This window comes from Plasmodium gallinaceum, assembly GCF_900005855.1.
Source record: "Plasmodium gallinaceum strain 8A genome assembly, contig: PGAL8A_v1_109, whole genome shotgun sequence".
NCBI lineage: Eukaryota > Apicomplexa > Aconoidasida > Haemosporida > Plasmodiidae > Plasmodium > Plasmodium gallinaceum.
Genome location: NW_021628250.1, coordinates 5303 through 21432, shown reverse-complemented (window position 1 = coordinate 21432; position 16130 = coordinate 5303). Strand labels below are relative to the sequence as shown.

The 16130-nt window shown below is 24.4% G+C and overlaps 2 protein-coding genes across 2 annotated transcripts, besides 3 other annotated features; both read right to left on the bottom strand.

Annotated features, from left to right (window-relative positions):
• Positions 1-533: 533 nt before the first annotated feature.
• On the bottom strand, positions 534-866 carry PGAL8A_00411300 (surface-associated interspersed protein (SURFIN); the record flags this gene model as incomplete). The annotated part of the gene is made up of 1 exon (XM_028671718.1): positions 534-866. The coding sequence occupies one exon, from the start codon at positions 864-866 to the stop codon at positions 534-536; it is 333 nt and encodes a 110-aa protein (XP_028528343.1).
• A 307-nt stretch (positions 867-1173) lies between these two features.
• Positions 1174-1639: a repeat region.
• A 931-nt stretch (positions 1640-2570) lies between these two features.
• PGAL8A_00411200 (surface-associated interspersed protein (SURFIN)) lies at positions 2571-7645 on the bottom strand (the record flags this gene model as incomplete). The annotated part of the gene is made up of 2 exons (XM_028671717.1): positions 2571-4764; positions 4871-7645. Coding segments are annotated over 2 exons (4969 nt in total), but the record flags the coding sequence as incomplete, so codon positions are not given.
• Positions 7646-10021: 2376 nt separating this feature from the next.
• Positions 10022-15433: a repeat region.
• Positions 15434-15619: 186 nt separating this feature from the next.
• Positions 15620-16031: a repeat region.
• Positions 16032-16130: the final 99 nt, after the last annotated feature.

Here is a 16130-nt window from a genome sequence, read left to right as displayed (position 1 = left end):
AAAATTTCATCTTAAAAATAATAATAATAATTTTTTTTTTTTTTTGGTGATGCGATGGGTATTGCTCTTTTTTTCATGAAAGATTAAATAACATAACGTTAGATATTATATTTGTATTGTATATATTGGCTAAAACAATTAATAAGAGAGTTAAAATTTAATTTAGTTAATAAAAATAAATGATTTATGCAATGATTTATTTTATTCTAAATAAAATAATTATAGTTATATTTATATATATTTAATTTATTTGTTCAACATTAGAAAAATTATTATACAATAAATTAATAAATCAATATTCTGACGAGATCATTGAATGGGTGAATTAAGCAATCAATAACTAAGCATCAAGCAATGTTTAAGTTTATTTCTTAACAACCATTCAAAAAGTTTAATAATTCTGTTTATTACTTCTAAATTTTTTTCTATTGTTTTACTTAATTTTCGAGTTTCTTTCCATTAAATTTTCTTTTCTATACTCTATTTATAAATATTGCTTTTTTATTCATTATCACCATTTTTTTATTAATAAATTAGTGTTGTAAAATTTCCTTATTATTTTTTTCTATCCACCTCCTATGAATATCTTCACAGTGTTTTTTCCATATAATTTTTTGCATTTCTAACATGGGATTTCTAATTTTGTCCTCATTCTTTTTTGCTATCATATCTTCATATACTTCTCTTATGTATTCCTTTTCTTTTCTTTTCATTTCCAGCATTAACTCTATAAACCATTTTTTCTTTTTCCATTTTTCTATTTCTACTTTTTCAATATCTAATATAGCATTCCTACTTCTTTTTTTTTTTATTTCCAATATGATAACATTATTTTGTATAAAATTTTCTTTTATAAAATTCATCATAAAAACTATTTCGTTTCCTAAAAAAAAAATTCTTTTCTTTTTCTTTTTTTTTTTTATTTATTTATTAGTAACAAATATTTTAAAAAATTGATTTTTTAATCAATTTTTTTCCTGACGATCTTTGCATTTTTTTTTATCAAATTTTTTTCCTTACAATCTTTGTACCTTTTTTTTAAAAAAAAAATTACAAACAAAAAAGAAATCATCAATATTTTTTTTTTGTGTGTGTGCATGACCAACTTCGTATTCTTCATTTAACTAATCCTTTTATTTTCCAAAAAGGTTAATAAAGCCTTTTATTAACCTTATATATACTAAAAGTTGATTATGCATGAAAAAATCTAATGGCTTTCTAACTATAGATCCTTAGATAGTTCTAAAAGGACATATTTCAGTTATTGTCAAAAATAGAATGACAGAAAATGTATCTCATAATGAAACATTTAGGGAATTTACAAATAGTTTAAGAAATATGGTATCTATGATGGTAATTAAAATAGGTCAAAGGAAATAGATACATATAAAATAGATAATGAGAATAGGAAGTTGATGTTATTGGGAATAAGGTATTAAGTAAATGTTATTAATGTGTATAGAAGGATCATAATAAGAATATTTGTATACAAAGCAAGAAACGATGTATTAATTATAATGTTATCGCTATTTGGAATCAGAATGTAAAAGTAAAATAATTGGGGATAAAGAAAATGAAATTAAGGGCATAGCAATGGATAGAAGGTATGATATTATTTTTAAGTTGAAAATTAAACTAATTTGAAATAGATTGAATTAATGAGAAATATTTGAATAGTGGTTAACAAAAGGCTTTATTAACCTTTTTGGAAAATAAAACGACTAATTATATGAAGAATACATAGTTGGTCATTCACACAAAAAAAAAAAAGATTTTTTTTTTAATGAAGCGAAATTAAATTAATTTTGTAAGAGAAAATTTTATATATATAATAATAAAATTTTCACGTAATTAAAATTTAAAAAAAAAAAAAAAAAAAAAAAAAAGGGGGGGAAAAGAAAAAAAACATATTAATTTATATATCAAAATATTCAATTATCATATCTTTAGTACCTTAAATTTTGTCTTTTTTTTTAATTCGTATTTTAATACCTTTTTTTATTATATTAAAAATAATATATAAATACTAATTCTAGAAATTATAATTAAATTGTATTAATAATTTTTTAATTAATAGTCATTTTTCAAGTAGTTCTTATTTAGAATTGTTCTATTACCAAATTTAATTTTACAAATATAAATTTACTAATATTTCTTGTTTAATTTTAATATATATGTATATATATTAAAACTATTTTATTATTTGACACATTTTAAAAATTTTTATTATTTTCTTTTTATAATTATTAAAAGAAGTAAAAAAAGAAAATATTTAAGCCATATAAATTATTTTAAATGTAAAAAAAAAAAAAAAAAGTTTACTTTTTTTTAAAATATTCTTTTTTTTTTTTTGCCATATTTAAAATTTTTTTTTTTTTTTTTTTTTTTTTTTTTATGTATGATATTGTCAAATGAATATTTTTGTGAATTATATATAATTATTTGATAAACAAAAATATACTGATCTATTATTTTAATAAAGAACCCTGAACCCTGAACCCTGAACCCTGAACCCTGGAACCCTAATACCCTGAACCCTGAACCCTGAACCCTGAACCCTAAACCCTGNGCTAAATCTTTTTCTATTAGTTTTGGATATTTTTCTTTATCTTCTTCTATAAATTCTTCTAAACAGATTTCTAAAAATTTTCCTCTATTCAATAACCACTCCTCTTTTCTATATTCCTCCAATATTACCATATATATTTCTATTAAAGTCTTACATTTTAATTTTTTTTTGTTTATTTTAGAATTACTCTTTTCATATGATTCCTCTAAACTATTCCTTTCATATTTTCTCATTTTTTCTTCTCCCTTTTTGTTATACTCTGTTAGTGGTTCACAACTTTCTATGGTTTTTACATTTTCTTTTTTTTTTTCTATACTATTGTTATCAATTCTACTTTTATATTCTTTCTCTTCATTTTCATGTACTTTAACTAACTTTGTAAACCATTCTTCATTGTTGTCATTTTCTTTCCACTTTCTACAAATATTTTCACAGTGTTTTTTCAATATATTGCTTTGTCTTTCTAAGATAATATCCATTACTCTTCCTTGATCCCTTTTTGCTAAAATTTCTTCATTTATCTCCATCATATATTTTTCTTCATTATTTTTCCATTCTAACATTAACTCAATAAACCATTTTTCTTTTTTCCATTTTTCTATTTCATCTTTTTCTTTTTCTGATATAACATTCCAACTTCTTTCTTTTCCTATTTTTTCTAATTTATTTGTTTCTTCGTCCAAATTTTTAAACTTTCTTATCTCTTTTATGTTTGTTTTATAAAATTCTTCTTCTTTTTGCAACTCTTCTTTTATACATTCCTCTAATACCATCATATAAATATCTAACAAAATTCTCCTTTCCAAATTTTTCTTCATTTCATTTTTATCTATTCCATTATTTCTTTCTTTCTCTATTTTTTCTTCCTTTAAAATTTCTTCAATTTCTTCTTTTTCATATTCTTCGAGCAATTGTACAAACCATTTCTGATTTTTGTATTCGTATGAATGCTTTATTTGCCATTCTATCCATTCCTTCCATATTTTTTTTTTTTTACTTAGAATAAAATTGTTTAATCCCAATTCTGACATTTTTTTAATTTCATGTCCTTCTAAATATTGTAAGTGTTTTTCTTGTTCTTCTTCCCATTCTTTCTTCAAATTAATAAACCACTCTTCATTTTTATATTTCTCTAATATACTACTATTTTTATCTATTGTATCGGTATTATTTTCTTCTTTTATTTTCATTACAAAATTATTTCCCATTTCTTTTAAATTAGAATTTTCTCTATCTTTTTCGATCTCTTCTGAGCAAATTTTAAAAAATTCGGTTTTATTCAATTTCCATTCCTCTTTTTTATACTCAAGTAATGCTATCATATGTATGTTTATCCATGTATTCCAAGTACATACTTCATCATTAAGTGATCTTTTTTCTAAATTTTTCATTTCATTTTCACATGTAGATTTTTCTTTTTGCAAGTTTATTTCATTTGCTTTTTCCTCATTTAATGTGCCATTCCTAATATGCCATACAATATGAACAGGGTCTTTTTCTAATATATTTTTATTTAATTCATCTTTAATTTCATTTCTAGATTTATTTACATTAAATTCAATTTCTTCAATTTCATTTCGAGGATCATCTTGATATAATTTTTCTCCCAATATCGATTCATTTTCGTGCTTCTTTGATATTTCTACAACTTCAGGAATGCATTTATTTTCATTTTCCATATACATTCCTTCATGTACTTTGGATTTCTTCATTTCTTCATACCTCAAATCTATTTCATTTTCAATATAGGTTCCATCATGTGTTTTGGATTTTTTGATTTGTTCAAATTTCAAATCTTTGTCATTTTCCATGTACGTTTCTTCGTGAGCATTAGATTTCTGGATTTGTTCATACATCAAATCTATTTCATTTTCCATATAGGTTCCTTTATGTGCTTTGGATTTCTTCATTTTTTCATGCTTCAAGTCTTTTCCATTTTCCATATACATTCCTTTATGTGCTTTGGATTTCTTCACATGTTTATACTTCAAATCTTTTTCATTTTCCACAATCATATCACATAGTGGTATTTCTTTTTCATGGTATAAGAACGAATAATTTTCATTATTTATTGGTTCATTCTTTATATTGTTTGTATCCATTAACAACGGTTCCCTAGTTATTTTCTTAATCTTTTTTCTTGCTTTTTTTTTTTTTGACTTCCTATTACGAATCCAAGATCCAATAGGAGTACACTATAATTCAAATTAAAAAATAAAAAATTATAAAAATTCTTCATTAATGTAATTATGATTTTAAATATATAAGTTTCATCATATTTAAATGTTAATTTTATCTTACTTTACAAATAAGAACCAAAAGAAAAATAATTCCCAAAATAAATATACCTACTGAAACCATTGGTATTAATAAATTACCTTTAGGTGTAAGAGTAGGCGTAACTTCGGTAGGGTCACTTGATGTTGTTGGCGTCAAAGTATCTGGAGCAATCGCACTTGGACATGGTGAAGTGTTTCCAGTACAGTTTATTCCATTTACATGTTGTTGAACCTGTTTAAGAGGGGCATGTATAATTTGTTGGTTCTGCAGTTGGATACTATCTGTCTGATTTGAAGATAAATTGTTATTTGTTGTATGAAAAAAAGCAGTTGGAGTTGTGAGAATAGGTGTTTTATCTAGAGAATTCGAAAGTGCAGTTGGAGCTATAGTATCAGGCATAAGAGTTGTAGTGTTAATTGCAAGAGATGTAATGTCTGTTTCAGGAGATGCAACTCTGTTTGTAAATGGTTCAATGGTAATAGTAGAATTTTCAATGGTATTTGTCAAAAAAGGTGAAGAACTATCTGTTAAAGGTGAGGTTGTAGTTTTATGAGTAACATCATTAGTAGGATGAATAGGCATATCATTTGTACGTGATGTAGAATTATTTGTAGATGGCAAAGTGGTGATTTCAGGAGTAGATAAAGGTAGTGGAGGTGTAGAATCATCTGTAGGCGTCGTAGTCATAGTTGTAAGAGAAGGTGCAATATCAGGAGGAGAAATAGGATCAATTGAAGGAGATGCAGTATCATTTGTAACATATGTATTGCCATTTGTAGATATATTTTTATTTACAAAAGTTACAGTTTCAGAAGGTAAAGAAGTTTCAGGAGATTTAGTTGGTGTTGTAGAAGGTGTAATATTATATGTAAATGTCTTCATAGTAGCAATAGAATATTCATTGGTCGATGTAGCAGATATTTCTCCATGTAAAGGTGTAACTGTAGGTGTGACACTACTTGTAAGAGATACAGTGTGATTATTAGAAGGTATAGCTATATTTGTAGGAGACATATCCTCAGGGGAAGATAAAGATGCAGTTGTAGGAGGCGTAGTGATAGTAGTAGAAGGTGTAATATTATTTGTAAATGACTTCATAGTAGTAATAGAATATTCATTGGTCGCTGTAGCAGATATATCTCTAGGTAAAGGTGTAACTGAAGGTGTGCCACTACTTGTAGTAGAATTTGAAGGTAATGTTTCAGTTGCAGGAGATGTTACAACCTCAGGGGAATGTGATGATGAGGTTGTGTCAGATATAGTATTAGTATTAGTATTAGAATGTATTGTAACTTTTGGAGTTAAAGAATTGGATTGTGTTGAGTTTTCTGGAGAAATTGTAAATGCAGTTTCTGGGTTAATTTTATCTGTAGTAACTGATGTCTCTGATGTGTCGTTTCTTAATGTATTTTCAAAGGGACTGTTACCATATACGTTATTAACACTAGTCGTATTGTTACCCAATGAATCTGTAGCAGTATCATTTGTAACAGATGAATTGCCATTTGTAGATATAATTTTATTTACAGAAATTACAGTTTCAGAAGGTAAAGAAGTTGCAGGAGATGTTACAATATCAGGGGAATGTGATGATGAGGTTGTGTCAGATATAGTATTATTATTAGAGTGTATTGTATCTTTTGGAGATAAAGAATTGAATTGTGTTGACTCTTCTGGAGAAATTGGGGTTGCAGTTTCTGGGGCAATTTGATCTGCAGCAACTGGTGGTACTGAGGTGTCGTTTGTTAATGTATTTTCAAAGGGACTGTTACCATTTACGTCATTAACACTAGTCGTATTGTTACCCAATGAATCTGTAGCAGTATCATTATGTAATACAACAGGAGTTACAGCTGTAGGTTGTAAGTTATCTGGTGATGTATTTGTATTATTTGAAGTTTCATTAGATTTATTTTGAGTGCTACTTGAAGAAAGCCAATCTAAATTATATGGGTCAGTTGTATTTTGTCTCTCTTTAATTTGATGAATTAATGTTGTCATATTACATTGAATACCAGTGTCTTCTAACTCAGTATTTTGCAATGTATTACTATGAACATTCCATATTCTAATAGAATCATTTATATATAATTGATCATCATATAATTCATTTTCCGCCATATTAACGAATTGTTTTCCTCTCTTATATATATACATGCTCCATTTCCCGCAATTACGTTCAGATCTATGATTCTCGTAAACCCTGAAATGGTAATGAGACATATCATTAGTAATATTGAGAAAACTTAACCGTCTGTCTTCAATAATTTGAGTTTTATTAGTACTATAACTATCATCATTGAGTTGTGCGTATGTTAATGATGTGGGTACTGGTAGATCATTATATTCATAAGGTCTAGTGCATTTATCATTTTTATTCAAAATAGCACAATAATCAAACGTTGCTGTACTACACGTTGATTTCATTTTTTCATCTATACTTGTTTGAAAAGATTTTTGTTTCTCTTTCCATTTTTCAACAAGACATGAGATATTATATTTTTCTTTTTCACTTAATAGCAAATTAACATAGTCCATTCCTCTCCAATTTATGTATGAGGATGCCTTTTTACATTTTTCTGTGTCATTCGTAATATTATTGTCTTCAAGATAAAATCGAAGTTCATTACCAGTATCATCCATAAATGATTCAATTTCTGTTTTGAGCTTACTTGTTTCACTAGGGGAGTTATCTTCATTTTCTTTTGTTTTACCATTTTGTTCATCTAATATACAGGATGTTTCTTCTGCTTGTGATAAAAATCTTGCCTTCTTTAGGATGGATTTTTTTCTCATGATTGTAATATCATCATAAAAGGCTTTCTCAAAATATTTTGCAGTAGTATACAAAAATTGATTTATTAAAGAAAAGAAATTTTTATGTGAATTATAGATAAATTTATAAATTTCAAGATAATCAAAAAGTAATGTGTATGTATGTATTTTATACTTTAAATTTATGAAATGTTAAAAAAATATTCGTTAATTCAATTAAGGAAGAAAAATAATTTAATTTGAAAAAAAAATTGAATATAGATATTTTTGTTATTTTTTAGCATCATTATACACTTGATTTACATTAGGAAATTATTATAATTTCTACATAGAAATGACAATACTTGTACTTATGTGATAACTATATTATAAATTTTTTTATATTTGAAATTGGCATTTTATATAGTATAAGATATTAATTTAGAGTAAAAGGAAATTTTTTGTTTGCTTTTTTAGTTGAATATTAAATTTTTAATTTCATGTATCAATAATGTCATTAGTTTTCAAATAGCAAGAAAAAATATAATTAATAAAAGAAAAGTTTAATTTATAAAATTAAAATTAAAAAAAAAAATAAATAAAATAATTGATATGGTAAAACGTCATTATATGTTATGAAATTATAATTAAAAAAAAAAAATTAGTATAAAAAAAAGAAATTATTTTAAGTGTTTTTTCTGTGTTTTCTTAAATTTTTTATATAATCATATGATTACGAATGTAAGTTTGAAATAATGATATGATTATTAAATTTTTGTATTTTGAATAAATAATTTTATTATTATATAATATTTTTAAAGATTTTTTTTGAATAGTAAATTTATATAATTAAAGAAGTAAAATATAGTTTATATATAAATAATATAATGTACTTAATAACTTATAATTCTTATTATAAAGTATCTAAATAATATTTTTATAAAATATAAAATATGTAAAAAAAAAAAAACATATATATATATACACGTAAATTCTATAAGTAGTAGTTATAATATAATATTTTAATTTTTCATATATATTTTCATAAAAAAAATATTTTACGTTTAATAGAAAAATGACTTACAATTATAAAAATCTATATTGTTTGTTGTTAAATTATTAAACTTTAAACGAAGATTAAAGTTATTCCAATTTTTTTTTACTTTAATATTTAAATTTTTGGTGACAAATTAGTGCATTACAATTTAGTTATATTTTTGAAGAAATATATATATATAAAAAAAAAAAAGCTAAAATTGAACTTAATAAGTAATGCACTTATTTTTTCATTATAACTATATTAATCTTTTTGTTTTTTTATTAAGCGATTTTTATTTCGTAATATATGTATATGTACTTGACATTCTTTGAGATATTATTTCATTATTTTAGAATTTTTTACTATGAATACAAGAAAATTTAAATTCTTTTTTGATTATTTTTTTTAAAATNAATATAAATTACAATGAATGATTTACTGAGAAAGTCTGTGATCAAAGTAAATGTGTTTTATTTTTTTTTAGCATTTTACATGATTTTTATGGGAGTTGATTATTTTTTTCGCAGAATATTATAGGTGAAACCTATTTTTTTATGAATGTTTATGATTATATTTATAGTTTTTCATTATTAAAAATTTAATAATTATTTACCACTTTTTATAATTCTTTTTATTTTTATTTATTTATATTATTATTTTGACATTATGATTAAAAATGAATAAGTATATTAAAAAAAAAAAGAGAAGATAACAGATAAATTAATTATTTGAATATTATGGCATGGTATAAATTTTATAAAAATTTTATTGTTGAATTTTAGAAAATTTATTTGGGATATGCAAGTTGTGAGGAAAAGGATGAAGGTTATGTTTATTGAGTAAAAATTTATTAAGTTTTTAGTTATTAGAAGTTTGTTGGTTTAAATTTTTTGTAACTTTATTTGTTGACTATGGATTAATTAAATTCTGGTTATCGTTATATATTTAGTACTTATTTTTAAGATTATTTATTTTAAGGAAAACAATTTTATTTTTATTTATTATACATTTGTGCATGTTTTATTTACTGGATGTTCGGTAACTTTATTAGAGTACTGAACAAACGAATTAATAAAGAGCATATAGAGTTGCCTCTACGGTTTACTAGTTATTTATTATGAGTTACATTCAGTAATTAATATATATTGCTGTTGAATTAACAAGCATAAACCATTATTTACAAATATCAAAAATTATACAAATATTAATTACATGAAAATTTCATTGTTATATGTATAAAACTTTCTCTTACAAAATTCATTAAAATCATAATTCATTCCAAAAAAAAAAATGTTTTTTTTTCTTTTTTTTTTTTATATTTATTTATTGGTAACAAATATTTTTCTAATTGACTTTTAATCAATTTCTTTTCCTGACGATCTTTGTATTTTTTTTTTTTTATGAAAATTTTTCCTGACAGTCTTTGTACTTTTTTTTTAAAAAAAAGTACAAACAAAAAAAAAAATCATCAATTTTTTTTTTGTGTGTATATGTATGACGAACTTCGTATTCTTCATTTAACTAATCTTTTTATTTTCCAAAAAGGTTAATAAGGACTCTTATTAACCATAATCCACCACCATGGGAAGGTAATTGTTATTACTTAAAATTTGTTATATTTGGCTTGTCTTATTACATCAAGTCCTTTTTGTACTAAATTTTCAATTTGCTTGTCCTGATTATCGTTGATATCATACGTTATAATGCTACTAGTTTATGAATATGTAGGTAATCCTTAGACTTTAAATCATGCGTCAGATTTGATTTCCGTTTATTCTTATTTGTAACTTGTATTAAATTGTGCAGTTTCCTTTCATATATCTCCCTGGTTTTGTTACTCAACAATTTTATTTTTGACATTGGAATTTGTACTTCTTTACCTCTATAATATATAGGTAATGCTTTCAGAATTCTGCTTTCAATTTTAGTTACTCTGTGAGGAAATGACCAATATGGTTTATATTGTATATTTCTACTATAGTGTTTCATTTGATTCTTTTCGTATTCCGATAATTCGTATGAGATAATGTCTTCAATCTTAATATTTTTACTTTCAATTATAGGTTTTCTTTTGATTTCATTAACATCTTCATGTATTTTTTTCCATCAATCGTTTAAGTATATAATTCTCATTTCAGAAGTTGTTTCCGGTACTAATTTTGCAAATTCTGGACAGATACAATTCATTCAAAACATAGCAAAATAACGTTTTTCTCCTAGGGCTCCATGAGGTGTATTGTTATATATTAGTGTTGCATTTTGTGCTATTTCTTCAAAAGGTATATCTTTTTCTTCATTTAAAGTCTTAATGATATAATCTAAGCTTTTATGAGAGCTTTCATTTATACAGTTTCCCTGTGGATAATATGTGCTGGTATGATACAATTTAACCTGTATTTCTTTTGTAACATAGTCATGAAATTCTTGACTAGTATAAATTGAATCGCGATCTGTTAAAATGCTTATAGGGCATCCAAATATGGGTACCCATGTTTTTTTTATAATGTTAATTGCGTCCATAGCATTAGGTGTTTTATTAGTTATATCATTTTCCATAAAACGTGAATGATGATTTATTGCTACTTGTATATAGTATTCTGTACCTTTCCATGTTTTAGGTTCTATAATATCTAATGAAACCATATCAAACACATTCGATTTTGATAAAGCTTGGTTATTATTAGGTTTAAATTTCCGATTAGCATTACTTGACTAACTAAACAATTTGTAACGTATTCTTCAATATCTTTACTAATATTGGACCACCAAAAATGTTTTTGTATTTTCTTTAGTGTTTTATTTACTCCACATTGTCTTGCGAATTTACTACTATGAAACTAATACATTATATGATTTCTTTATTTTTCTAATATATATAATCCTCTGTTCTATAGTGAACTGGGAAATCATCCTTTCATACTGCGTCTCTCGGTATGTTATCTTTGTCTTTTCTTACTTCATTTGCTATATCCTCGCATGAAGGTATAACATATAAATCTTCATATACTTCTTGAGGTTTACTACAATATAAGGTCATGTAATTAGGAAGATCTGTTTCATCTTCTATTTATATAGCGATCCAATCAGCTAAGCTATTTTGAACTCCTTCAATATGTTCAAATTCTGAGTTAAATTCAGATGGTCTTAACTTCCATCGATATAATTTTCCAGTATTAATTGAACCCATTCTAATAATACCTTTACAATATGTTTTAATTAAGGTCTTAGATCCTTTAATATAATAATAGAATGTTTTGCATGCTACTACTATAGCAAATAATTCTTTTTCAACCTACTCCATCTTTGTTGTACTTCATTTAAACTCTTCGATGTGTAATGAATGAATTTAGTTTAACCTGTGTTCTTATCAATTTTAGTCAATATAGCTCCTATAGAATAATCTGATGCGTTAGTATAAATAGTATATGGTTTTCCTAATTCTGGAAATGAAAGATAAGTAATTTCGGTGATTTTTTTATTGATTTGCTCAAAAGCCTTTGAATGCTCTTCTTTTCATTCAAATTTCTGTTTCTTAGTTAGCAATGGAACTAGTTTAGAAGTCCACTCTGAAAAAATCTTAATATAATTCCTGTAATAATTAGCAGCTCCTAAGAATGATCTCAATTGCTTTTTAGATTTATATCGCTCTGTATCAATAATTGTTTTCACCTTATCTAATGAAGGTCTTATACCATTTCGATCTATCTCTTGACCAAGATATGTTACAGATGTCTTAAAAAGTTCACACTTTTCTGTATTTATTCCTAAATTATTATTACAGAGTAATACAAATACTCTTTTTAATACTTCTATGTGTTCAAATAGTGTTTTTATAAGAATGATGATGTCATCAATATACACAAATATATAATTCACTTGAATTAATTTCATAAAAATATCTTCCATTTTCGTTGAAATTGTGTAGGACTTTTTTTTAGTCCAAATGGCAATATATTAAATACAAATGTTCCTCTATTCGAACTATAAATCTATTATATGGTTTACTATTTTCCTCCAATGCGATATTCCTAAATCCATTTTTGAGGGCTATTTGCGAAAAACATTTTGTTCCATAAAACATTTGAAATATGTGTTTCATATGTACGATGACATATAAAGCATCTAGTATAAATTTATTTAAATACCGATAGTCTAACGTTACATTCCATTGGCCTGTTTTCTTCTGAACGATTATTATTGGTGAGGTCCAATGTGCATTAATGACCTTGCTTATTACTTTTAATTTTATCATTACATCTATTTTTCGATGTAATTCTGATAACATTTCTTCACTCCATGGTCTAGGGTTATAACGCCGAGGTTTCCCTTGTAACTGAATAGAAACTTTGTATTTCTCGTTAGGTTCCATTATTTTATTTTCCTAGAGTTTTGTATTATTTCTCAATTCTTTTTCCAACTTATTTTTCTGATCTTTAAAAGCAGATCCTTCAAAAAAATTCTGAATAATTTCTTTATTCGAATTCTCTAATCCATCTTTTTTTACTTCAGATTTAACTTGCATGATATATATATATCTATCTTTTTTTATACAATGGCATATCCTAATTCGTCCATTACTAAACCACTAAGTAATATAATGGGGTTATTTGTTTTTATCATAGCAAATCTGATTATTATCTTTATATTGATAAATTTCATGTATATTTTCACCTTTTTAAATTTCATTGCAATGTCTCCGCTACATATTCCACAAAACTTTATTGGTTATATTGATGTGTCTGGCTCTATACCTAGATCTTTGACTGAAACTATAGATACAGTACATAAATCTGCTCCTGTATCTAGTAATACAATGACGTTATGTCCGTTAATTTCTACTTTTTTTCAGCATTCGTATATCGTCCTTTTTCTCTTCCAATTTCTATGGTCCTATTAATAGATGATTCACTTTCTGCTGAGTATGTTACACATTCATCGGATTTCTTTTCGATGTCAATTTCTTTCTCCTTAAATATTTTATTTATTCTGTTCATCTTTCCATCCTTATCTTCGTCACTTCCTTTAGGTTTATTTCCTTTATACATTTCTTTTGATTTTTCTTTTTGTCTTCCAGGTGTTCCAATTGCTTATTAAGGTATCTTTGCACTTGGCGTATTTTCTGTGGATTCTTTTCATTTTTGATCATTTTAAAATTTAAATCATATCTTTTATCTGTTATTAAACCTTTAATTTCATCTTCTTTATCTCGAATCACTTTATTTCTACATACTTTTACTGTATGTCCTATTTCATTACAATTTTGGATATTTTTTTTCGGTAAAAACAGTATCTTTTTAAATGGTTATTCTCTCCACAACAGTAACATTTCATAAGATTTTGTTTCTTATCCTTACCAATACTATTGTCTTTGTAGGTCTGATCTACAGCATTTATACTGATATTTCGGTCCTCATCTATCTTTGTTTCTCTATTTTCTACATTTAGCAAATATTTTCTTATCTATGTAAAAAGTTTATACATTTCCATCTTCTTATCTAATTCTTTTAAGAATTTCTCTCGTATATATCTTTTAAGGCATTTTAAAATATCCTTTCTGCATATGCTATTTTTTTCTTGAAACATAAAAAGCCAAGAGCATACGAATTACAGTCCGTAATAAATCAACTAATAGCTTCATTAACAGATACTTTTTTTGGTGCATTAAATAAATTCCTTGCTAAAATGAATTTCTCGTCTGGATCTTCAAACATTACTTTAGCTAATTTAATTTGAAATTGTAACATATCTGTGATTTTTTTGTCTCTTGATAATTTAGCTATTTCCTGGTGGTAGATGTTTGACGTTAAAGATTCTGATATCATACATGTTTCTACTCTGGATATTCCTTGCATTTTTGCCTTCAATTCGAATATCCTAAACCAACTAAAGTATAGTTCTAAAGATCAATCACTAAATTTTGGGAGTCCAGGTGATACTTTTGTTCCTATCTTATATCGATTGTTTCTAATTTAAAATATGTATGAATGATTGAATTCTATTATATTCGTAAAAAAAATCTAGTTTAAGGTTGTATAATTCTTTATCCATTTTGAACTTCTAATCCAATGTCGGTTCTGTTTGTGCTCTTTTCGGTTTTCTTGCCGTTGTCGCCAATTGATTGATTAACTGGGTATTCGGTGACTTTGCTAGATTACTGAACAAACAAATTAATAAAGAGCATGCAGAGTTTACTCTACGGTTTAGATGTATTTGTATATATTTTTAAATGCTTTGAACGAGTGATTCATAATTATCTGATATATTTCGTTCAGCATTCTTTAATTTCAATAGGCATTTATTTACTTTAATAAAAATCCTTATTTTTATTAAAAATTTAAATCCTTATTGAATAATGACTAATAATTAAATGTAACTTAATTATCTCTTTGTTGTAAGTTATATTCAGCAATTTACATATATTGCTGTTGAATTAACAAACGTAAACAATTAGTGATAATACAAATTAATTATCTAAATATTAAATACGTGAAAATTTTATTGTTATATATATAAAATTTTATCTTACAAATAAAAATTATAAATACTATGTAAATTAAATTGTTTTGTATATAAAAAATATATTTCTTACTGGTAAAAAATCTTTTTCCAGTTGATTTTTTTACTAATCTTTCGACAGTTTTCCTGAAATTTTTTTTTCTTTTTTTCTTAAAAAAAAAAAATATCTTTCTTTTTTTTTTTTTTTTTATTTGCGTATGCATAACCAATACGTATTCTTTATATAGCTAGTGCTTTTTATTACCAAAAAGGTTGATAAAGCCTTTTATTAACCAAATATATGTTAGTCATGCAAGTATTGGATAAAAAAAAAAAAAAAATTAGTTTTTTTTTTTTTTTTTTTTTGTAAATTCTAAAACGAATAAAAGAAATATATTTATTTTTTTTGGAAAATTGTTGTATTGTTGAAAAATTAAAAAAAGAATAGTTACGGACTAAAAAATTTCCTTTAGTATTTTTGTTTAAATTTATATAAGAAAATTTTATATTAATTATAATAAAATTTTACATATTTCGTAGTATTTATGTAATACAATTTTTATTCTATTAACTGCTTATACTTGTTTATTTGAAGGCAGTGAATTTGAATTGTTAATGATTACTCATAACATTATAAATAAAATATATGTAATCAAAATAAATAATGAAGATTTAAGTTTTTAATGAAAATAAGGACTTTTATTAAAGTAAATAGATTCCTCTGGAAAAAAATAAATACTCAAATAATTAGACAAAACAAATACATTTTATTGGTTTACAGCATTAAAAAAAAATTTAAGTTAATTATATTAGTATAGACAAATCTGCATGCTCTTAATTAATCTGTTTGTTCAACATCCTAAATAAATCATTGAGTAAGCAGTTAGTAAATTACTAACATACATATATTATATATTTTAATTTATTTGTGTAAGAAAAATGAAAGAATATATATAACTAAAATTAAGAACAATAAAAGCTAACGTATATGTT